The sequence below is a fragment of the Nerophis lumbriciformis genome, linkage group LG37 (assembly GCF_033978685.3).
Source record: "Nerophis lumbriciformis linkage group LG37, RoL_Nlum_v2.1, whole genome shotgun sequence".
Classification (NCBI taxonomy): Eukaryota; Metazoa; Chordata; class Actinopteri; order Syngnathiformes; family Syngnathidae; genus Nerophis; species Nerophis lumbriciformis.
Window position 1 is genome coordinate 10,582,501 of NC_084584.2, and position 26,431 is coordinate 10,608,931.

The 26,431-nt window shown below is 36.8% G+C and overlaps 1 protein-coding gene across 4 annotated transcripts in view; it reads right to left on the reverse strand.

Moving 5' to 3' along the window:
- The window catches only part of gabbr2 (gamma-aminobutyric acid (GABA) B receptor, 2), a 381,082-nt gene that overhangs the window by 82,882 nt on the left and 271,769 nt on the right, over window positions 1-26,431 (reverse strand). For all 4 annotated transcript variants that reach the window (XM_061931201.1, XM_061931198.1, XM_061931199.1 and 1 more), the window contains one exon: window positions 24,803-24,925. In XM_061931201.1, coding sequence (XP_061787185.1) covers window positions 24,803-24,925 — 123 coding nt within the window. The remainder of the gene's footprint in view (window positions 1-24,802; window positions 24,926-26,431) is intronic.

The following is a 26,431-nucleotide window of genomic DNA, read 5'->3' on the forward strand; positions in this document are numbered from 1 at the left end:
AATACCGTTTTTCTTTGTTGTAAGTTCTGCATTTTTCGGACTATAAGTCTCAAAAGTAGTTCCTAGGCTTTAGTTCCAACAGTACCAATGTTGCTATAAGTCGACTACCGTATTTTTTGGACTATAAGTCGCAGTTTTTTTCATAGTTTGGCCGGGGGTGCGACTTATACTCAGGAGCGACTTATGTGTGAAATTATTAACACATTAGCGTAAAATATCAAATAATATTATTTATCTCATTCACGTAAGAGACTAGACGTATAAGATTTCATGGGATTTGGCGATTAGGAGTGACAGATTGTTTGGTAAACGTATAGCATGTTCTATATGTTATAGTTATTTGAATGACTCTTACCATAATATGTTACGTTAACATACCAGTTGGTTATTTATGCCTCATATAACGTACACTTATTCAGTCTGTTGTTCACTATTCTTTATTTATTTTAAATTGCCTTTCAAATGTCTATTCTTGCTGTTGGCTTTTATCAAATACATTTCCCCAAAAAATGCGACTTATACTCCAGTGCGACTTATATATATGTTTTTTCCCTTCTTTATTATGCATTTTCGGTCGGTGCGACTTATACTCCGAAAAATACAGTTCTTTTGTTTACCAATGTTATGCAGAGGTGTACTTATAATAACAATTCTACAGACAAATGATACTAGTTATAGTATGGGGGGAATAACTGAGAAGTAGAGATGTCCGATAATATCGGACTGCCGATATTATCGGCCGATAAATGCTTCAAAATGTAATATCGGAAATTGTCGGTATCTGTTTCAAAAAGTAAAATGTATCACTTTTTAAAACGCCGCTGTGTACACGGACGTAGGGAGAAGTACAGAGCGCCAATAAACCTTAAAGGCACTGCCTTTGCGTGCCGGCCCAATCACATAATATCTATGGCTTTTCACACACACAAGTGAATGCAACGCATACTTGGTTAACAGCCATACAGGTAACACTGAGGGTGGCCGTATAAACAACTTTAACATTGTTACAAATAAACGCAGATTAATGACAAAAGATTATTGCATTAATAATGTATAAACGCAGATTAATGACAAAAGATTATTGCATTAATAATGTATAAACGCAGATTAATCACAAAATATTATTGCATTAATAATGTATAAACGCAGATTAATCACAAAATATTATTGCATTAATAATGCATAAACGCAGATTAATCACAAAAATTATTGCATTAATAATGTATGAACGCAGATTAATCACAAAATATTATTGCATTAATAATGTATAAACACAGATTAATCACAAAATATTATTGCATTAATAATGTATAAACGCAGATTAATCACAAAAGATTATTGCATTAATAATGTATAAACGCAGATTAATCACAAAATATTATTGCATTAATAATGTATAAACGCAGATTAATCACAAAAGATTATTGCATTAATAATGTATAAGCGCAGATTAATCACAAAAGATTATTGCATTAATAATGTATAAACGCAGATTAATCACAAACGATTATTGTATTAATAATGTATAAACGCAAATTAATCACAAAATATTATTAAATTAATAATGTATAAATGCAGATTAATCACAAAATATTATTGCATTAATAATGTATAAACGCAGATTAATCACAAAAGATTATTGCATTAATAATGTATAAACGCAGATTAATCACAAAAGATTATTGCATTAATAATGTATAAATGCAGATTAATCACAAAAGATTATTGCATTAATAATGTAAAAACGCAGATTAATCACAAAAGATTATTGCATTAATAATGTATAAACGCAAATTAATCACAAAATATTATTGCATTAATAATGTATAAACGCAGATTAATCACAAAATATTATTGCATTAATAATGTATAAACGCAGATTAATCACAAAATATTATTGCATTAATAATGTATAAATGCAGATTAATCACAAAATAATATTGCATTAATAATGTATAAACGCAGATTAATCACAAAAGATTATTGCATTAATAATGTATAAATGCAGATTAATCACAAAATAATATTGCATTAATAATGTATAAACGCAGATTAATCACAAAAGATTTTTGCATTAATAATGTATAAAGGCAGATTAATCACAAAAGATTATTGCATTAATAATGTATAAACACAGATTAATCACAAAAGATTATTGCATTAATAATGTATAAACACAGATTAATCACAAAAGATTATTGCATTAATAATGTATAAACGCAGATTAATCACAAAAGATTATTGCATTAATAATGTATAAACGCAGATTAATTACAAAATATTATTGCATTAATAATGTATAAACGCAGATTAATCACAAAAGATTATTGCATTAATAATGTATAAAGGCAGATTAATCACAAAAGATTATTGCATTAATAATGTATAAACACAGATTAATCACAAAAGATTATTGCATTAATAATGTATAAACACAGATTAATCACAAAAGATTATTGCATTAATAATGTATAAACGCAGATTAATCACAAAATATTGCATTAATAATGTATAAAGGCAGATTAATCACAAAAGATTATTGCATTAATAATGTATAAACGCAGATCAATCACAAAAGATTATTGCATTAATAAAGTATAAACGCAGATTAATGACAAAATATTATTGCATTAATAATGTATAAACTCAGATTAATGACAAAATATTATTGCATTAATAATGTATAAACGCAGATTAATGACAAAATATTATTGCATTAATAATGTTGTAAACGCAGATTAATCACAAAAGATTATTGCATTAATAATGTATAAACGCAGATTAATCACAAAATATTATTGCATTAATAATGTATAAACGCAGATTAATCACAAAAGATTATTGCATCAATAATGTATAAACGCAGATTAATCACAAAAGATTATTGCATTAATAATGTATAAACGCAGATTAATCACAAAAGATTTTTGCATTAATAATGTATAAAGGCAGATTAATCACAAAAGATTATTGCATTAATAATGTATAAACGCAGATCAATCACAAAAGCTTATTGCATTAATAATGTATAAACGCAGATTAATCACAAAAGATTATTGCATTAATAATGTATAAATGCAGATTAATCACAACATATTATTGCATTAATAATGTATAAACGCAGATTAATCACAAAAGATTATTGCATTAATAATGTATAAATGCAGATTAATCACAACATATTATTGCATTAATAATGTATAAACGCAGATTAATCACAAAAGATTATTGCATCAATAATGTATAAACGCAGATTAATCACAAAAGATTTTTGCATTAATAATGTATAAAGGCAGATTAATCACAAAAGATTATTGCATTAATAATGTATAAACGCAGATTAATCCCAAAATATTATTGCATTAATAATGTATAAACGCAGATTAATCACAAAATAATATTGCATTAATAATGTATAAACGCAGATTAATCACAAAAGATTATTGCATTAATAATGTATAAATGCAGATTAATCACAAAAGATTATTGCATTAATAATGTATAAACGCAGATTAATCCCAAAAGATTATTGCATTAATAATGTATAAACGCAGATTAATCCCAAAATATTATTGCATTAATAATGTATAAACGCAGATTAATCACAAAATAATATTGCATTAATAATGTATAAACGCAGATTAATCACAAAAGATTATTGCATTAATAATGTATAAACGCAGATTAATCACAAAATATTATTGCATTAATAATGTATAAACGCAGATTAATCACAAAAGATTATTGCATTAATAATGTATAAACGCAGATTAATCAGACAATTTATTTCAAGGCCCTTTACCTTAACCATGGATGTTATCTAATGGCGAAGCAGGTTGTTATACAGGTCAGCTCTTAAAGTGAATTTAAATTATGCACACAGCTTTCGATTAATCGTGATTGAAATGATTAATCGATATGATTAATCTGGTAAAAAAAAATGTTTTAGTAGAACTAGAAAAAACACCTTTCCCCCCCACATAAAGGACATTTGAAGTAAATGAGAATGACAGTTTGAGTTGTGTTTGCCAAGAAAGAGGTGAACTTCCTGCAGGTTTCCTTCAAAGAAAGCCAAGAAGGAGAGTGAATTATCCAAAGTGTCTGCTGCTGATGAAAATCCAGGAAAGGAGCTCTCCTCACTTGACACGGCCCTCGTGGCGTGCGATAGGAATAATATCAGGCTACACAAAACCTGCTTTTGGCGTAATCTTCTTAAAAGTCTCAGAGCCGCGGAAAAGAAGGCGGCTGCTTTTATGCAAGCTCCATTTGGAGCAGCTTCAAGTTGAAACCGGGACGTCTTAATAATTACACTTTTTGGGTTGTGGGGGCTGAAATGGTATAAGAAGTTCATAATAATGTGTGTAATACTACAATTACTAACAACAACACCCATCAAAGATCTTCTATACGACAAAGGTGCTGTTTTTAAGGACTTGCTGAAGACATGCTTATCAAAGGGCCTTCATATCCTCCATACGACAGAGGTGCTGTTTTTAAGGACTTTCTGAAAACACGCTAATCAAAGGGCCTTCATAAGAAAGTGTTTTGATATTTTCAGAAATTAGCTTCAAAATGCTTGTCAAAGATCCTCTATATGACAGAGGTGCTGTTAATAAGGAGTTTCTGAAAACAAACAAAGATCCTTTCTAAGAAATCACTCTGATATTTTGATTCTCCATATGACAGAGGCGTTTTTAAGGATTTCTGGAAAAAAGGCTTGTCAAAGATCCTTTATAAGAAAACACTCAGGAATGTTCAAGAATTAGCTCCAAAATCCTCTATACAACAGAAAGGTTGTTTTTAAGGACTTTTTGAAAAACACCCTGGTCAAAGATCTTTTATAAGAAAGCACTTTAAATATGCTTAAGAATTAGCTCTGAAACGCTGGTAAAAGATCCTCAATATGACAGAAGTGCTGTTTTTAAGGCCTTTCTGGAAAAAACGCGAGTCAAAGATCCTTTATAGGAAAGCACTAACGTATGTTTAGGAATTAGCTCCAAAACGCTGGTAAAAGATCCTCTATATTACAGAAGTGCTGTTTTTAAAGACCTTCTGAAAAACATTAGTCAAAGATCCTTTATAAGAAGCACTTTAATATGTTTAAGACTTGGCTCCAAAACTATGGTAAAAGATCCTCTATATGACAGAAGTGCTGTTTTTAATGAACTTCTAAAAAAAAACTTTGTCAAAGATCCTTTATATGAAAATACTTTGGTGTTTTGATCCTTCATATGACAGAGGTGCTTTTTGAGGATTTCTGGAAAAAACGCTAGTCAAAGATGCTTTTTAAGAAAACACTTTAGTATGTTTAGTAATTAGCTTCAAAATGCTTGTAAAAGATCCACAATATGACAGAAGTGCTGTTTTTAAGGACTTTCTGGGGGGAAAAAACGCTAGTCAAAGATCCTTTATAAGTAAGCACTTTTGTATGTTTAGTAATTAGCTTCAAAATGCTTGTAAAAGATCCACAATATGACAGAAGTGCTGTTTTTAAGGACTTTTTTTTGGGGGGGGGGGGGGGGGGACGCTAGTCAAAGATCCTTTATAAGAAAGCACTTTAGTATGTTTAGGAATTAGGTCCAAAACGCTGGTAAAAGTTTCTGTATATGACAGAAGTGCTGTTTTTAAGGACTTTCTGGAAAAAACGCTAGTCAAAGATCCTTTAAAAGAAAGCACTTTAGTATGTTTAAGAATTAGCCCCAGAACACTGGTAAAAGATCCTCTATATGACAGAAGTGCTGTTTTTAAGGACTTTTTTTGGGGGGGGGGGGGGGGGGGGACACACTAGTCAAAGATCCTTTATAAGAAAGCACTTTAGTATGTTTAGGAATTAGGTCCAAAACGCTGGTAAAAGATCCTCTATATGACAGAAGTGCTGTTTTTAGGGACATTCTGGAAAAAAAACTAGTCAAAGATCCTTTATAAGAAAGCACTTTGGTAGGTTTACAAATTAGCTTCAAAATGCTTGTAAAAGATCCTCTATATGACAGAGGTGCTGTTTTTAAGGACTTTCTGGGGAAAAAAATGCTAGTCAAAGACCCTTTATAAGAAAGCACTTTAGTATGTTTAAGAATTAGCTCCAAAACACTGGTAAAAGATCCTCTATATGACAGAAGTGTTGTTTTTAAGGACTTTTTTGTTAATAAAAAAAACGCTAGTCAAAGATCCTTTATAAGAAAGCACTTTAGTATGTTTAGTAATTAGCTTCAAAATGCTTGTAAGAGATCCTCTATATGACAGAAGTGCTGTTTTTAAGGACATTCTGGAAAAACACTTGTCAAAGATCCTTTATAAGAAAGCACTTTAGTAGGTTTACAAATTAGCTTCAAAATGCTTGTAAAAGATCCTCAATATGACAGAAGTGCTGTTTTTAAGGACTTTCTGGAAAAAATGCAAGTCAAAGATCCTTTTTAAGAAAACACTTTAGTATGTTTACGAATTAGCTCCAAAACGATGGTAAAAGATCCTCTATATGAAAAAAGGCTTGTCAAAGATCCTTTATTTGAAAATACTGTGGTGTTTTGATCCTCTGTGTGACAGAGGTGCTTTTGAAGGATTTCTGTGAAAAAGACCAGCAGGCTAAGAAAGGGTGTGGTCGGCAGAGGTGGGTAGTAACGCGCTACATTTACTCCGTTACATCTACTTGAGTAACTTTTGGGATGAATTGTACTTCTAAGAGTAGTTTTAATGCAACATACTTTTACTTTTACTTGAGTATATTTATAGAGAAGAAACGCTACTTTTACTCCGCTACTTTTATCTACATTCAGCTCGCTACTCGCTACTAATTTTTATCGATCTGTTAATGCACGCTTTGTTTGTTTTGGTCTGTCAGACAGACCTTCAAAGTGCCTGCGTTACTGGTGACGTTCCACCAATAAAATGCAGTCACTAGTGACGTTTGACTCCGTTCCACCAATCAGATGCAGTCACTGGTGACGTTGGACCAATCAAACAGAGCCAGGCGGTCACATGACCTGACTTAAACAAGTTGAAAAACTTATTGGGGTGTCACCATTTAGTGGTCAATTGTACGGAATATGTACTGTACTGTGCAATCTACTAATACAAGTTTCAATCAATCAATCAAAAGTGTGAAGGAAAAAAGACACTTTTTTATTTCAAACGTACATCCCGTCACAAGCCTAAAGACTGACTGCACAGTTCCTGTCTTCACAATAAAAGTGCCGCTCCATCGCGCCTGCGCTTTCAAAACAAGAGTCTCCGAAAGCCAGCGCAAACAAGCTAGCAAGCTACGGAATTTGCCGCCAATGTATTTCTTGTAAAGTGTGTGAAAATGAATATGGAAGCTGGACAAATAAGATACCAAAAACCAACCACTTTCATGTGGTATTAGACAGAAAGAAGGAACTTTTTTTCTCCTGCATTTGATAACGTGGACGTTAAGCACTGCTGTCTGATTACAATCAATGCAAGTCATCAGAATCAGGTAATACACCAACTTATATTCTTGTCAACATGAAAGAAAGGAATCTATATGTGTTAAACATGCATGTATATTCATTAAAACACCTTTAACATGTAAACAAAAACGGCAAAATAAATAAATATAAATGATATACTGTATATATCAATGTATGTGTATATATGTATATATATATATATATATATATATATGATATGTGTGTGTATGTTACTCATCAGTTACTCAGTACTTGAGTAGTTTTTTCACAACATACTTTTTACTTTTACTCAAGTAAATATTTGGGTGACTACTCCTTACTTTTACTTGAGTAATACATCTCTAAAGTAACAGTACTCTTACTTGAGTACAATTTCTGGCTACTCTACCCACCTCTGGTGGTCGGTGACGCTCTGCTCTCATGGAACATCGGTGATGAAACCCCGTCACCCGACCTGAATGCCAGGTGACAAAGTAAGACTGTCTTATGTATTTTTTAATGCCGCATCAATCTTTTATTTCGCACCCAGTCACATTTTTGGAAGAAAAAGCTAAAAAAAAAAAAAAAAAAAAGTACAATTCTCCTTCACCTTCCATGCACTCTGAGCAGCTTTTTTATTCATTAAAGGTTACTAGAACCTTCTGGAAAGAATCTAAAACTTTCTGTCAATTATTAAAATATTAAAAATCAGACACTTTTTAAGAGAAATGATGGTAAAACGTCACTTTTTGAAATGTTGTCCATCATACACAATCTTTATGTGAGACACAAACATACGTCTTTCCTTTAATGTGTGTCCTAAATAGTAAAAAACTGCTAGTACGAGGTGGCTAACACGCTGTAAGTATGTATGTAATGTAATAACATGTTTATTCATGTAATATTTACAGTATTTTGCTCATTGCTGTAACTTTCCACAAACCCTACTTCCGTCAACAACAATAGACTTTGTGTGTTTGCTAGCAGTAATGGCGGACTTGCTGAGGGCCTTGGAGCATGTTCATGCAGCACAGGCATGTCCAAAGGGTGGCCATTTGCAGACGCTAAAAAACCCCACTTTTACTAAAAAAAAAACATAAGTGGAACAAAAAAGTAAACAAGAGTAATTTAATGAGGATAAGTTGAAATGTTGATGCTAATAAAATAAAAGTGACATACGTTATTTATTATTTATTAACCTACTCAGTGGCCTAGTGGTTAGAGTGTCCGCCCTGAGATCGGTAGGTTGTGGGTTCAAACCCCGGCCGAGTCATACCAAAGACTATAAAAAAAATGGGACCCATTGCCTCCCTGCTTGGCACTCAGCATCAAGGGTTGGAATTGGGGGTTAAATCACCAAAAATGATTCCCGGGCGCGGCCATCGCTGCTGCACACTGCTCCCCTCACCTCCCAGGGGGTGATCAAGGGGATGGGTCAAATGCAGAGGACAAATTTCACCACACCTAGTGTGTGTGACAATCATTGGTACTTTAACTTATATATATATATATATATACAGTATATATATATATATATATATATATATATATATATATCATTTTCAAAACCAATATAATAAATAATAAATATTATATATATATATATATATATATATATATATATATATATATATATATATATATATATATATATATATATATATATAATTTATTATTTATTATATTGGTTTTGAAAATGATGTACAACCATTGCTGAACAGTCACTGACAAAGTCCGCTCTCACTGGGATACCGACTGATGGGATGGTTGTATCTTTCAGCACTTGTGCTCTCCTTGAGATGCTAATTTCAGAATAATGACCACTCCTCAGATAATAAATGCCTTATGCTGCGTTCCATTTGTCCAGGAGGCAAATAGTATCAAGGTTTTCAAAGTCCATCAACTTTTCGGCTTCTATACTAATTTTTTTTGATGTGTTTTATCTGGCAATCAACATTATTAGCAGCGCAAGCTAGCTAGTACGCAGTAGCCGACTACTCGCTAGTGTGCGCAAGGCCATGTCCCGAGAAAAGTAGTTCCTGGGCTTTAGCTCCAACAATACCAATGTTGCTATAAGTCGACCACCGTATTTTTCGGACTATAAGTGGCAGTTTTTTTCATAGTTTGGCCGGGTGGTGCGACTTATGCAGCTACTTATGTGTGAAATGATTAACACATTATAATATTATTTATCTCATTCACGTAAGAGACTAGACGTATAAGATTTCATGGGATTTAGCGATTAGGAGTGACAGATTGTTTGGTAAACGTATAGCATGTTCTATATGTTATAGTTATTTGAATGACTCTTACCATAATATGTTACGTTAACATACCAGTTGGTTATTTATGCCTTATATAACGTACAATTATTCAGCCTGTTGTTCACTATTCTTTATTTATTTTAAATTGCCTTTCAATTGTCTATTCTTGCTGTTGGCTTTTATCAAATACATTTCCCCCAAAAATGCGACTTATACTCCAGTGCGACTTATATATGTTTTTTCCCTTCTTTATTATGCATTTTCCTACGGAGCGACTTATACTCCGAAAAATACGGTATACACACAAAGTATATTCAATCCATATTGTCCAAAGTAGAGTCCGCCACTAATTTTTTAAGAGTATGCAGCACATTCCAAAAATACTATCAAAAAAGAAAAAGAAAAAAAAAACATTAAAAAGTGGAATAAAAAAAAAAAAAAAAACGGTGAAATGTATCGAGAAAAAGTTGTAAAGTTGACTTTAATAACACAAAGCTGCCAGCTTTAAAGCTGTCTTAGCTCAAAAAAATAATAATGAATCAAAATCAATGTTATGAATTATTGACCAATTGCTTCACATAAGATATTTGGGGGAAAATATTGCATATTCTGTGTGTTTGTCATATAAAAAAAATAAAGTTTTCTATGGCAAAAAAGGCATAAAATAACCCCCCAAATATGGTATGAAAAAAGAAAAACTTATAACCGAAAGATAGATCTGAAGTTGATCTAGACACAAGCGTTGAAAGTTAAAAAAAACAAAAAAAAAACTTTGATGTGTGGGACCCTTTTGGATCCCCAATAATCTTAGAGGGATACTAAAAACTAAAAACACTAAACTGTTATTGCTAATAATGAAATAAAACAATGTTGATATGAATTATTGACCCATTAAAGGCTCCAATTACTTCACATCAAATATAATGTATTCTTTTTAATGCATTCTAAATATGAAAGAAATGTGATCAAGAGTCAGCCTACAACGGAGCAGCTCTATTCTGTTCTTAAAATAACACCCAAACACCTCCATTAACCTCTAAAGGCCTAGTGGTCACATGTGTGGACAGCACCTTTTAGCTCTTATTTCCAAAATTGTGTACACTACTGAATTGGGGTCTTATGGCCGCTTATGTGGACACTTATACTGCCATCTGGTGGTGTCAGAAGAGTATAACATACAATGGAATTTGGAAAAAAAAGTGTAAAAATTAAAATTTGCATGTCACTAAACATGAAGTACACGTTTGTGTACTTATGGACTAAGTACATCATATCAAAAGAGGATTCTTAGTTTTTGTTCTAATTAGGGTCCAATAAGCCCAAATAGCAAAGAGAAATAAAAAAAGCATGTAAACAAACAACTTGGGCCTTAAGAGGTTAAGGTTTTATATACATGATGTAAGTATATATGTAATGTAGTAACATTTAATATTAACGTATTTTGGTCATTTTAAGTATACACGGCGCATTCATTTTAAAAACGCATCACAAAGGTCGCTTTTTTCCCACTGATTATTACTCACTGCAGACTTCATGAGAGCCGACAAACATAACAAAACATCACTTACTGTACAAGGTCTGCTGTCATTAGGATGCCGACTGATAGGATGTTTATATACTCCCATTTAGATGACGAATGACTCATAATCCTCATGAAGAAAAGGGGGGGTGGAACCAAGCGTCTTTTTGTGTAGTTCTCGCCATTACCGTGTCTAAATTGGCTGTCAAAGTGTACCAACTTGTCGGAACTCGTCCTTTTACTATGCAGGTGAGAGGCATGATTTGTGATCTGGAATAAAGTTTGACGAGCAAGGAAACGAGGAAGCATCATGTAAGACTACTGCAACGCACTTCTTGTCAGGATCCCCAGCAAGAACATCCAGAAGCTGCAATACATACAGAATAGTGCTGCTAGGATCCTGATGAGAGTGCGGAAATATGACCATATCACACCAATTCTCAAATCCCCTCACTGGCTTCTTATTTCACTCAGGATTTAATTCAAAGTCTCCCTACTAACCCACCAGTGCCTCCATGGAAATGCCCCCCTCTCCCTCAAAGAACTACTCACCCCCAAATCCTCCACAAATCACCTCCACTCCGGACAGACTAAGCTCCTCCGACCAAAGCTACGAACAATGGGAGACCGGGCTTTCTGCTCCGCCGCTCCCAGTCAGTGGAACGCTCTCCCTGACCACCTGAGGGAACCACAGACTGTGGATGCTTTTAAAAAAGGCTTAAAAACCCTTCTTTTTAAAAAAAGCCTTTTTTTTTTTTTAGATGTATGCATGCTAGTTCTAGCTATTAGGCTTGTCAGGTTCAAACACTGATGACATCTATTAAACAAGACAAGCAGCAAAGAATCAAACAGAGACAGAATTAAATTTGGACTCAATTGAGGAGAGACGCCGTCCACCTGTAACCTCTTACAGTGTCTTAGCACGCTCTGATGAAAAAAAGGTTTACGTCTCCTCCTTTATTTGGACACTCCCTGTTTACACAACAACATCTGCTTACAAAGGAATGGGGAGTATGTAAACAGTCATTGTTTTCGGTCACATTAACACAAAAGAAAAAGATGCCTCGGGCTTGGGCTGGTCCTGGCTTCAGCTTGAGCAGGTCTTCGATGACAATAGATAACCCCCTCCCGTCTCCTCCCATCGTACACGATGGAATTTTCCAAGCCTTTGCTTGGTGCAACAAAGACAGCCTCTTGTCTGTTCATTGGGATCTCAGAACGGAAAGTTTTTTGATAATTTACATAAAATTTTTCTGACAAGGCTGTTCTAGTTTTTCTTTTTATTTATTTTATTTTTTTAATACACTGTAGCACTTTGAGGTTGTTTACTCAATGTAAAGTGCTTTTTACAAATAAAATCTATTATTATTATTATGTAAACGTAGTAGACACAAGCTAGTGATCAAGGCACCGCTATATTCTGTCTGCTTTAGCACTTATAACAACAATATCACTAATACTTGTTAATATTCACTATAAATAGTCTGTCTGCGTTAGCACTTATAATAACAATATCACTAATACTTGTTAATATTCACTATAAATAGTCGGTCTGCGTTAGCACTTATAATAACAATATCACTAATACTTGTTAATATTCACTATAAATAGTCTGTCTGCGTTAGCACTTATAATAACAATATCACTAATACTTGTTAATATTCCAGTCACTAAATGTAAACGGAGTATTGTTGGCGCTTTTTGGATGGTTATTTATTGGGTTTTAAGGGTGAAATAGAGGACCTCCCCTTTAACCAGACTTTTGTTTACATTTATTTACAAGTTAAAATGCATTTTCAAAAATCCATCCGCTTGTCATGTCTCTCATAATGATTGTGAAGGATTGGCAAAACTTCCAAAAAAAGTGCAGTTCCCCTTTAAGTGTTAAATAAAAAGAAAATAATACTGAAACATGACTTATTTTTAACACTTATGAATGGGGCATTCCCTGGTCTCAGGGATCAAACATGATGGGACCCTTAAAAGTTCAAATAAATCTATATATTGTCTTGGTTTTGAAAACGAAAAATATCAAAATGGCCCCTGCATACTTTCATTTTTCAGTGACGTAGACCACAAGGAAGTGTGTCCAACGACAGGGAGGTGGACCATGACGGCTTTATGACCATGGAGTGATATTTTTGTCCATGTGGCGTATCGTCCAAGTAGGGGGCGTGTCCTTTCAAGTTGCCGAACGTCACCTGCTTCCGCCATCCTAGTAACTGCCGTTGTGTCCTTGGGCAAGACACTTTACCCACCTGCTCCCAGTGCCACCCACACTGCTTTAAATGTAACTTAGATATTGGGTTTCACTATGTAAAGCGCTTTGAGTCACTAGAAGTAAAGCGCTTTGAGTCACTAGAGGTAAAGCGCTTTGAGTCACTAGAGAAAAAGCGCTATATAAATATAATTCACTTCACTTCACACTTCACATCAGTCCGTCCTTTCCATGTCACTTCTTTAACGGCGTTGTGACTGCTGGACAGGACGCAGACTGGGACACGTGCGCCTAAAGATGATGTCAGCGTCTGCTGGAATAATAAGAGTTCACCTTCAAAACGGGGCCCAAAGAAGCCCCGCCCTCTCCTGACGCTCTCTCCTTTGGCTAATTGCATCCAGGTGGCGGCGGCGGCGGCGAGAGAATTTCTGCTGGCGTGCGTCAGTGAACGCGATACACGTGTCCCTGTGTGGACTCCACGCCCTCCTCTTCTTCCCTGTTGCCATGCCAATGGGAGGGAGGGAGGGGGGGTCCTAACCTGCTATTTTTGTCAGGCGGATCAACGGTGCCGACGCGCGTTACGGCTGTCGGAAACCGCGGCCGTCGCCATGGTGATGCCACACTGCAATATTTCTTTGCGGCGCCCGCCCGCTGATGCTCGCAAAAGGATGGCGGGGGGAGTGCGGGAGCGAGGAGAGGAAGGTGAGGTGCGAATGCTAATCGTCCCTTCTTGACAGTTCGTCCTTCATTATGCAAGAGGGGACCACGTCCGCCATGCGAGGGAGGGGGCGTGAACCCACTCACGGGCAAGCAGCGTTCCCACACACACGCTGACCTGGGTGAGCACGTCCGTTAAAAGGGACGTGCGGACGGCCCCGTCAGCATTACCGGGGTGAAGTCGTGCCAGCGCTCCCCGAGTGAGCTTCTACTGGAAGGAAGTCCTCATCATCTGCATACTCACTGATGGTCAGTTCCATGCAGAATCGATGAGGTGGCGACTTGTCCAGGGTGTTCACCGCCTTTCGCCCGAATGCAGCTGAGATAGGCACCCCCCGCAACACCGAACGGGACAAGCGGTAGAAAATGGATGGATGGATGTATCTTCCCAACATTCCCAGCTTGCGTTCCAATTCCTTTAGGATGGACTGTCAGCCTCCACCTTCCTCTTCCTGGATTAACAATACTCATACTTGCCAACCTTGAGACCTCCGATTCCGGGAGGTGGGGGGGAGATGCGTGGTTGGGGGCGTGGTTAAGATATATATATATATATAAGAAATACTTGACTTTCAGTGAATTCTAGCTATATATATATATATTTTTTTTATTACATATATATATATATATATATATATTTTATTACATATATATATATATATATATATATATATATATATATATATATATATATATATATATATATATATATATATATATATATATATAAATAAATAAATAAAAGAAATACTTGAATTTCAGTGTTCATTTATTTACACATATACACACACATAAAACTCATCTACTCATTGTTGAGTTAAGGGTTGAATTGTCCATCCTTGTTCTATTCTCTGTCACTATTTCAGAACACACACATTATACAAATATACATTATAAAATCAATAAGAAAACGGGAGCTCTAATTTGGGAGTCTGAATTAGGATCAGAAGTTCCTATATAAACATTGCGCACTCACGTCGCCTTTTTGTATTGATTACTGCAGCTGTGCATTGGATTCATTCACATATAAAAACTACAACTCACAAACACTTTAGAGTTAGGCTCCACCATCAGAATGTGTACTTAAACTTACAAAGATCACATGGATATTATTCAGTGAGTTGATTCACCAAAACTAACCTGTTATACAGGAGGAAAAAGCACACAGGACGTTTCAATTGTTCACAGACTGGTCGCGCTCATCAGAATGACAAGACACTTCCGGTCTGCAGGTGATTGCATTCAATTGGGAAGAAACGCCCTACTGCCCCCTACTGACCAATGTGAATACTGATAAATCTGTAATGACAGCTCCAAAAACGAATTCAAACCACAAAATAAAATAAACAAATCAACACAAAAATGTGACACATTATGGGTGGGTCACATATGCATGTACAGTAGATGGCAGTATTGTCCTGTTTAAAAGTGTCACAACATTGCTGTTTACGGCAGACGAACTGCTTTACGGGGGATGAAAACTTGACTGCTGTTGTTGTGTGTTGTTACCGCGCTGGGAGGACGTTAATGAAACTGCCTAACAATAAACCCACATAAGAAACTAAGAACTCGCCCTCGATCATTAGCTGTTTATATGGTGGGAAAGCGGACGTGAGAACAGGCTGTCAACACGTCACTCAGGTCTGCATGGAGCTGGAGGGGGCGTGGCCTCCAGCTCCGCCTGAATTTCGGGAGATTTTCGGGAGAAAATTTGTCCCGGGAGGTTTTCGGGAGAGGCGCTGAATTTCGGGAGTCTCCCGGAAAATCCGGGAGGGTTGGCAAGTATGACAATACTGCTATCGGTATTTGTTGTTCCAGCTGACCGATGTAACTACGACACGCTGTCACATTCCGCTCAGCTGCCGCTGCTACTAGACACTGCAATGTCTGTTGCAGTGCTAAGAGACACTGCAACAGGAGAGCAAACAGCATCCTCAAGGACTCATCCCACCCAGGTCACCACTGGCTTGAACTCTTGCCCTCAGGGAGGCGCTATAAAACCATTAAAGCAAGGACAAATAGACTGAAAAACAGTTTCTATCCTAGAGCTGTTATTGCCCTAAACTCTGCACTTACCTGAACACTCACCGCTTAATTACTTGCTTACCTCTGATAAAGATCTACTGTGCAATATGTTTTTTTTTACATTTTATTATGTTTTTAAATTTTAAATTGTTTTATTATTGTTGTTGTCTTAAGACTATTTTATGTAGGTTTGTTTTAAAAGCACTGAGCTGGATTGCTGTTCAATTCCGTTGTTTCCATACAATGACAATAAACGTATTCTGATTCTGATTCTACACATGACAATCAGCTTGGAATAATGACAAATAAGGAAGCAACACCACACGCAAAAAAAGCAGCTGCCTGACCAGGGCTCAGAAAATCTGCAGACTCCTCCCACCCCCCACCAAGGACTGTTTTCACTGCTGGACTCTAGAAAGAGGTTCCGCAGCCGCCGGTAACAGCTTCTTCCCTCAGGCCGTAAGACTCTTGAACGCATCATAATTATCCCCTCAATTCCCCCCAAAACGGATTAACTGGCTGGAATATAAAGACAATATAACATACATCCATAAACGTGGATGCATATGCAAAAGTGCAATATATTTATCTGTACAGTAATCTATTTATTTATTTATATCTGCACCTTATTGCTCTTTTATCCTGCACTACTATGAGCTAATGCAACGAAATATCGTTCTCATCTGTACTGTAAATTTCAAATTTGAATGACAATAAAAGGATGTCAGAATAATTGTATCTAAGTTATCACAAAACGTTGTGTTACATTGAGTTCAGCTCGCGAGAGGACAAAAGCTGTCTTTGATCCTACCAAGCAAAAGGCTTGTAAAACTCCACTGTGTAGGATGGGGAGCGACATGAAGGTGTCGGTTTCTTTGATGTATTGTAATCCACAGGAAGATTTTGTCTTTACCCGAGATCTACAAAGCGGAGAGGAGGCTGGGCCTGACCTCCCTCCAGGCACCTTTTCTTTGAACTGTTTTTACGACCTTTTCTTTGAACTGTTTTGTAACCAAAGGCGATGGCTGTTTACGACCCCCCTCCCTTAGAAACAGCTGTTGCCATGTAATCAGGGAAAGTCCAAATAAAATCTTTGGTCAGAGCGTGGGACTACACTGTACAAGGGTACAGTGTCTATGCGTTTCTCCTTAATTGAGCTGATTTGAATTCTGTCTCTGTTTAATTCCTTGCTTCTTGTCTTGTTTAATAGATGTCATCAGTGTTTGAACCTGACAAAGGAAGTCTAAGTCTCTAAGTCTACACGAGCGTTTGTAACACAACAATATTTCCTCCTCAAAAGTCAGTTTGGAGTGAACACACTTTATCAACTGTCCTCCTGGCGATCCATTAATCCACAGGCCAATATTAATCGACTCAAAAAAGTGAAAAAATGGAGGTAACAATAATCCATAACGTTGCTGTGGCAGGTCTCTAGTTGCCGTGTTTGCGTGTCATTAAAAGATATCTGTCTTAAATATGTTTCAGCTTCTGTTTCTTGACTACAAACTGGACCATGGAGCATTACACTTGCTCACTGGGTCTTTATATGTATATAATACACACTACACACTAGGGTTGTCCCCATACAAATATTTTGGTACCGTTACCAAAATCTATTTGGATACTTTTCTAAATAAAGTGGACCACAAAAATAGGTCATTATTGGCTTTATTTTAACAAAAAAATCTTAGGGTACATTAAACATATGTTTATTATTGCAATCGAAGAACAATTTTGGCCTTAATAATTAGTGAACATACTAGACAACTTTTTTGTTGTTGTAGTAGTAGTTCATTCATTAGTACCGCGACACTATACTAGTAACCGTATACCGTACAACTCTACTACACACACACAGTCAGAATAATTGTATCTAAGTTATCACAAAACTTTGTGTTGCCATGAGTTCCCGGCGAGAGAACAAAATCTGTCTTTGATCCTACCAAAAAGAAGGCTTGTAAAACTCCACTGTGTGCGATGGGAAGCGACATGAAGATGTCGGTTTCTTTGATGTATTGTAATCCACAGGAAGATCCTGTCTTGACCCAATATCTACAAAGCGGAGAGGAAGCAGGACCTGACGCAAGCTCCAGGCACCTTTTCTTTGAACTGTTTTGTGACCAAGGGCGACGGCTGTTTACGACCCCCTCTCCCCTTAGAAACAGCTGTTGCTATGTAATCAGGGAAAGTCCAAATAAAAGCGGAGGCGTGCAATCCTCTTGTCAGAGCGTGGTGGAAGACTGTACAAAGAGTACAGCCCAGACGTTTCTCCTCATTGAGCTAAATTGAATCATGTCTCTGTTTAATTCCTTGCTTCTTGTCTGTTTAATAGATGTCATCGGTGTTTGAACCTGACACACACACACACACACACACACACTCACACAGGTAGCGCAACATGGCTTCTGGTCCATCACTCAAATACGTCTGTGTGCAACATAAACACAAATAATTCCTACTGTTACAAAATGACCACTTTTAGAAGAGCAAAGTAGATAAAATACACATACGCTAACAATTAGCATGCTAGCACCAGGCAAGACTGTACTAAAGTTCCACAAAGTGACAAGGCAGTTCTATTGTGTCCCTACAACACGCCTTGTATGTATAAACATTTTCATATTAACAAACGAGATGAAATATTAACATGCTAACAATTAGCATGCTAGCGCCAGGCAAGATAGTGCTAATGTACCAAAAGTGCCAAGAGTTTTTCCGTGTTTTTTCCAAAAATGTTCTACCATTTTTGGATTCATGTTCTGTTACAGTGCCAAGTGATGCTAACATGCGTCACAAACAAAGTAACTTCATCGCTCACTTGTGACACAAAAACAATGTTAGCATTTTAGCATGTGATCAAGAGTGGAGTTTGTTCCCATTTTGAAAAAAGAAACAACATGTTTGGTAGAACATTTTTGGATTCCTGTTCTGTTACAGTGCCAAGCGATGCTAACATGCGTCACAAAGAAAGCAACTTCATACGCTAACTTGTGTCGCAGAGGCAATGTTAGCGTTTTAGCATGTAGTTCTTTAGTACCAAATGTGCCCAGGCAGTTCTACAGTGTCCTTATATCATGACATGTATGTATGTATGTACAACCTTTTTTAGAAGAACAAACTAGATCAAATACTCAGACGCTAACAATTAGCATGCTAGCACCAGGCAAGACTGTACTTAAGTACCACAATGGGAGACCGGGCTTTCTGCTCCGCCGCTCCCAGTCTGTGGAACGCAGGGACGGCGTGGCGCAGTGGAAGAGTGGCCGTGCGCAACCCGAGGGTCCCTGGTTCAATCCCCACCTAGTACCAACCTCGTCATGTCCGTTGTGTCCTGAGCAAGACACTTCACCCTTGCTCCTGATGGGTGCTGGTTAGCGCCTTGCATGGCAGCTCCCTCCATCAGTGTGTGAATGTGTGTGTGAATGGGTAAATGTGGAAGTAGTGTCAAAGCGCTTTGAGTACCTTGAAGGTAGAAAAGCGCTATACAAGTAAAACCCATTTATCATTTATTTATTCAACGCTCTCTCTGACCACCTGAGGGCACCACAGACTGTGGATGCTTTTAAAAAAGGCTTAAAAACGCTTCTTTTAAAAAAAGCCTTTTTTCATAGATATATCCATACTAGTTCTAGCTATTAGGCTGTTCTAGTTTTTATTTATTTTTATTTTTATTATCTTTCTATTTTGTTTTTTTAATACACTGTAGCACTTTGAGGTTGTTTGCTCAATGTAAAGTGCTTTTTACAAATAAAATATATTATTATTATTATTATTATTATTATTGTGTCCCTACAACACGCCTTGTATGTAGAAACACTTTCATATTAACAAACTAGCTGAAATATTAACATGCTAAGAAATAGCATGCTAGCGCCAGGCAAGATAGTGCTAATGTACCAAAAGTGCCAAGAGTTTTTCCGTGTTTTGTCCAAAAATGTTCTACCATTTTTGGATTCATGTTCTGTTACAGTGCCAAGGGATGCTAACACGCGTCACAAAGAAAGCAACTTCATACGCTCTGTATGACCTTTTTTAGAAGAGCAAACTAGATAAAATACTCAGACGCTAACAATTAGCATGCTGGCACCAGGCAAGACTGTAACTAAAGTACCACAATGGGAGACCAGTCTGTGGAACGCTCTCCCTGACCACCTGAGGGCACCACAGACTCTGGATGCTTTTAAAAAAGGCTTAAAAACCTTTTTAAAAAAGCCTTTTTTTTTTTTTTTTTTTTTTAGATATATGCATACTAGTTCTAGCTATTAGGCTGTTGTAGTTCTTATTTGTATTATCTTTTTTAATACACTGTAGCACTTTGAGGTTGTTTGCTCAATGTAAAGTGCTTTTTACAAATAAAATCTATTATTATTATTATTAAGGCAGTTCTATTGTGTCCCTACAACACATGTATAAACACTTTCATATTAACAAACGATAAACCTCCTAGTGGACTTCAGCAGCTATTTTTCACTTCACACGATTCCCATTTGACGTCAAGAACACATGCTAGTCCAAACTAGCTTGCAGGAATGTTGGCAACAAACATGAAATAAGATGAAAAGGAAATATAAAAAACAGGGTTTAGACCCGGGGGGTTTTACTGAAGAGACCTTCCAATAACCTCCCAGAGGTTGTTAGGGAAAGACGCTAATGTCTACTGTCTCATTTCAGCTGGAAGAAAACCAGAAGACGAAACAAAACCTCCCCAGGTGAGCAAAACAAACCACTTTTAAACTATTACGTCAAAAGACTCGCTAACATTAGCATGGGAAAAGAACTAGCTTGATCGCTAATTAACAAGGTGGCACAAAACAACGACTGTGACAAAGCATTAGATCTGGGGTGTCCAAAGAGTTTTTTAACGGCCAGCTGCACATTCTATAAATACTATTAAAAAGTGAACTAAGAGAGCAAACAGGTGATATGAAAAGAGCCACAAAGCTGTTTAGTTATTTAAAGGTGCCATTGCTCCAAAAAATATGAATAAATCAAAATCAATGTTGTGACAGTTCTGATTCATGCAAAGTGTTTCTGACCACACAAAGTGATCTCTAAGACAGGCCGACATACGTCACAAAGTAAGCGACTTCGTACGCCAACTTGTGACGCCGAAGCAATGTTAGCATTTAAGCATGTGATTGAATGTAAAGTTTGTATCCATTTTAGAAAAGAAACAAAAACGTGTTTGGTGGAACATTTTTGGATTCCTGTTCTGTTACAGTGCCAAGTGATGCTAACATGCGTCGCAAAGTAAGCGACTTCGTACGCTAACTTGTGTCGCAAAAGCCATGTTAGCATTTTAGCATGTGATAGAGTGTGAAGTTTGTTCTCATTCTGGAAAAAAAAACTAAACATCTTTGGTGGAACATGTTTGGATTCCTGTTCTGTTACAGTGCCAAGTGATGCTAACATGCGTCACAAATACAGAGACTTTGTATGCTAACAATGTTAGCATTTTAGCATGTGATAAATTGTAAAGTTTGTTCCCATTTTGGAAAAGAAACAACGTGTTTGGTAGAATTTTTTTGGATTCCTGTTTTGTTGCAGTGCCAAGTGATGCTAACATGCGTCACAAGGAAAGAGACTTTGTAAGCTAACAATTTTAGCATGTGATAAATTGTAAAGTTTGTTCCCATTTTGGAAAAGAAACAACGTGTTTGGTAGAATTTTTTTGGATTCCTGTTTTGTTGCAGTGCCAAGTGATGCTAACATGCGTCACAAGGAAAGAGACTTTGTAAGCTAACAATTTTAGCATGTGATAAATTGTAAAGTTTGTTCCCATTTTGGAAAAGTAACAACGTGTTTGGTAGAACATTTTTGGATTAATGTTCTGTTGCAGTGCCATGTGATGCTAACATGCGTCACAAGGAAAGAGACTTTGTATGCTAACAATTTTAGCATGTGATAAATTGTAAAGTTTGTTCCCATTTTGGAAAAGAAACAACGTGTTTGGTAGAACATTTTTGGATTAATGTTCTGTTGCAGTGCCATGTGATGCTAACATGCGTCACAAGGAAAGAGACTTTGTATGCTAACAATGTTAGCATTTTAGAATGTGATAAATTGTAAAGTTTGTTCCCATTTTAGAAAAAAAAAAAACATGTTTGGTAGAACTTTTTTGGATTAATGTTCTGTTACAGTGCCAAGTGATGCTAACATGCGTCACAAGGAAAGAGACTTTGTATGCTAACAATTTTAGCATGTGATAAATTGTAAAGTTTGTTCCCATTTTGGAAAAGAAACAACGTGTTTGGTAGAATTTTTTTGGATTCCTGTTTTGTTGCAGTGCCAAGTGATGCTAACATGCGTCACAAGGAAAGAGACTTTGTAAGCTAACAATTTTAGCATGTGATAAATTGTAAAGTTTGTTCCCATTTTGGAAAAGTAACAACGTGTTTGGTAGAACATTTTTGGATTAATGTTCTGTTGCAGTGCCATGTGATGCTAACATGCGTCACAAGGAAAGAGACTTTGTATGCTAACAATTTTAGCATGTGATAAATTGTAAAGTTTGTTCCCATTTTGGAAAAGAAACAACGTGTTTGGTAGAACATTTTTGGATTAATGTTCTGTTGCAGTGCCAAATGATGCTAACATGCCTCACAAAGAAAGAGACTTTGTATGCTAACAATGTTAGCATTTTAGCATGTGATAAATTGTAAAGTTTGTTCCGTTTTTGGAAAAGTAACGTGTTTGGTAGAACATTTTTGGATTAATGTTCTGTTGCAGTGCCATGTGATGCTAACATGCGTCACAAGGAAAGAGACTTTGTATGTTAACAATGTTAGCATTTTAGCATGTAATAAATTGTAAAGTTTGTTCCCATTTTAGAAAAAAAAAATTGTGTTTGGTAGAACATTTTTGGATTAATGTTCTGTTGCAGTGCCAAGTGATGCTAACATGCGTCACAAAGAAAATGACTTTTTACGCTAACTTGTTACGCCGAAGCAATGTTAGCATTTTAGCATGTGATGGAGTGTGAAGTTTGTTCCCATTTTGGAAAAGAAACAACGTGTTTGGTAGAACATTTTTGGATTAATGTTCTGTTACAGTGCCAAGTGATGCTAACATGCGTCACAAAGAAAATTACTTTTTACGCTAACTTGTTATGCCGAAGCAATGTTAGCATTTTAGCATGTGATGGAGTGTGAAGTTTGTTCCCATTTTGGAAAAGAAACAAAACGTGTTTGGTGGAACAGTTTTGGATTCCTGTTTTGTTATAGTGCCAAGTGATGCTAACATGCGTCGCAAAGTAAGCGACTTCGTACGCTAACTTGTGTCGCAAAAGCCATGTTAGCATTTTAGCATGTGATAGAGTGTGAAGTTTGTTCTCATTCTGGAAAAAAAACTAAACATCTTTGGTGGAACATGTTTGGATTCCTGTTCTGTTACAGTGCCAAGTGATGCTAACATGCGTCACAAATACAGAGACTTTGTATACTAACAATGTTAGCATTTTAGCATGTGATAAATTGTAAAGTTTGTTCCCATTTTGGAAAAAAAACAAAACGTGTTTGGTAGAACAGTTTTGGATTCCTGTTCTGTTACAGTGCCAAGTGATGCTAGCATGCGTCACAAAGAAAGAGACTTTGTATGCTAACAATGTTAGCATTTTAGAATGTGATAAATTGTAAAGTTTGTTCCCATTTTAGAAAAAAAAAAAACGTGTTTGGTAGAACTTTTTTGGATTAATGTTCTGTTACAGTGCCAAGTGATGCTAACATGCGTCACAAGGAAAGAGACTTTGTATGCTAACAATTTTAGCATGTGATAAATTGTAAAGTTTGTTCCCATTTTGGAAAAGAAACAACGTGTTTGGTAGAAATTTTATGGATTCCTGTTCTGTTACAGTGCCAAGGGATGCTAACATGCCTCACAAAGAAAGAGACTTTGTATGCTAACAATGTTAGCATTTTAGAATGTGATAAATTGTAAAGTTTGTTCCCATTTTGGAAAAGTAACAACGTGTTTGGTAGAACATTATTGGATTAATGTTCTGTTACAGTGCCAAGTGATGCTAACATGCGTCACAAGGAAAGAGACTTTGTATGCTAACAATGTTAGCATTTTAGCATGTGATAAATTGTAAAGTTTGTTCCCATTTTGGAAAAGAAACAAAACGTGTTTGGTGGGACAGTTTTGGATTCCTGTTCTGTTACAGTGCCAAGTGATGCTAACATGCGTCGCAAAATAAGCGACTTCATGCGCCAACTTGTGACGCAGAAGCAATGTTAGCATTTTAGCATGTGATTGAATGTAAAGTTTGTTCCCATTTTAGAAAAGAAACAAAACGTGTTTGGTGGAACATTTTTGGATTCCTGTTCTGTTGCAGTGCCAAGTGATGCTAACATGCGTCACAAAGACAGAGACTTTGTATGCTAACTTGTGTCACAGAAGCTATGTTAGCATCACAATCCGAGTGTGGAGTTCACTCCCATTTTGCGCTTCTTTGGCGAAGCGTCTTTGCCAGCTTGGGCGCGTGCCAGCGTCACGCGCCCAAGCTGGCAAAAGTCTGGCCGGGGGGCTCAGGACAGGAAGCTCACATCCTAACCCAAAAATAATCACCACAAGAAGGCAGATGGCACGACGGCCCGAGGCGGACATTTTGTCTGCTGGTGCTCCAAATGCAATGTCTTGTATGGCGGTGTGCACTTACCTCCAGGCTGTACTCCTCCACGGTCCTCCTCAGCGGGTCCACAATCTGCCAGCAAATGAGGATGCACAAGTCGATCAGCAGCATGCCGCCAACGATGATCAGCAGCTTCTGGTCCTTGATGATCTGCAGGGAGTGGAGGAGACACTTTTATTAGTATGTTACAACATTCCTCTTTATGGCCGGTAGGGATGATGTTTGAGAAGAAATCATCGAGTTCCAGCCTGTTATCCAATCCTCTTATCGAACCCATTCCTTATCGATTCTCTTACCGAATCCAGATAGGTTGTTGTATATGGAAAAAAACACAATATTTGGTTTAACAAAAGCTCACTTTTATTTTATAAGAAAAAATATATACCGTATTTTCCGCACTATAAGGCGCACCTAAAAACCACAAACTTTCTCAAAAGCTGACAGTGCGCCTTATAACCCGGTGCGCTTTATATATGGATAAATATTAAGATTCATTTTCATAAAGTTTAGGTCTCGCAACTACGGTAAACAGCCGCCATCTTTTTTCCCCGTAGAAGAAGCGCGCGGTGCATGCTGGGATATGTGACGTTTCATTTCCATTTGTGTGTTTATGTAAAGACCCCAAAATGGCTCCTATTAAGTGTGTTGTCTGTCTAATTATAAATAATGCAGACGAGGCGTGTTAACTGAGTTCTCAACGTTTTCTCACAGCGTGCTCATAACCACATTCGAACTCCCAGCATACAACATCGCTTCTCAGGGCTACCGCGCATGCTCGTAACTATCGTTGCATGCTGGGTAGTGTAGTTGTTATATTTGCTAGCTCATAACAGCACATTGAGAGACACGCTTACGCGCTTAATTCAATACTCGCCGTCATTCCGGGTGGATTGACAAAAGACCTCCAGCCGCTAGATATTGGTGTCAACAGGGCATTCGAAGCTAGACTGCTAACTGCGTGGGAACTTCTCAGGGCTACCGCGCATGCTCGTAACTATCGTTACATGCTGGGTAGTGTAGTTGTTATATTTGCTAGCTCATAACAGCACATTGAGAGACACGCTTACGCGCTTAATTCAATACTCGCCGTCATTCCGGGTGGATTGACAAAAGACCTCCAGCCGCTAGATATTGGTGTCAACAGGGCATTCGAAGCTAGACTGCTAACTGCGTGGGAACAATGGAAGACAGAAGGCGAACACACCTTCACTAAGACGAGGAGGCAGCGCCAGACGACGCCAACATCTGCCAGTGGATCGTAAATTTGCCCAACTTTTCACTTCGGACACCGAAGACGAAGGATTTACGAATGAAGAATAACTTCAGAAAGTGAGCGCTATGTTTATTTTGTGTGTTGTGACATTAACGTTCGAGCAACATTATGTTGCTATTGCTCTGCACTATTTTGAATTTTACTATGTTTGTGATTGCACATTTGCGTACATTTTGGGAGTGAACAGAGTTGTTAGAACGCTGGTTTTTAATATATTATTAAAGTTTGACTGACCTATCTGACTGTTTTTTTGACATTCCCTTTAGCGCAGCGTAGGCGCGGCTTATAGTCCGGGGCGGCTTATTGGTGGACAAAGTTATGAAATATGTAATTCATTGAAGGTGCGGCTAATAATCCGGTGCGCCTTATAGTGCGGAAAATAC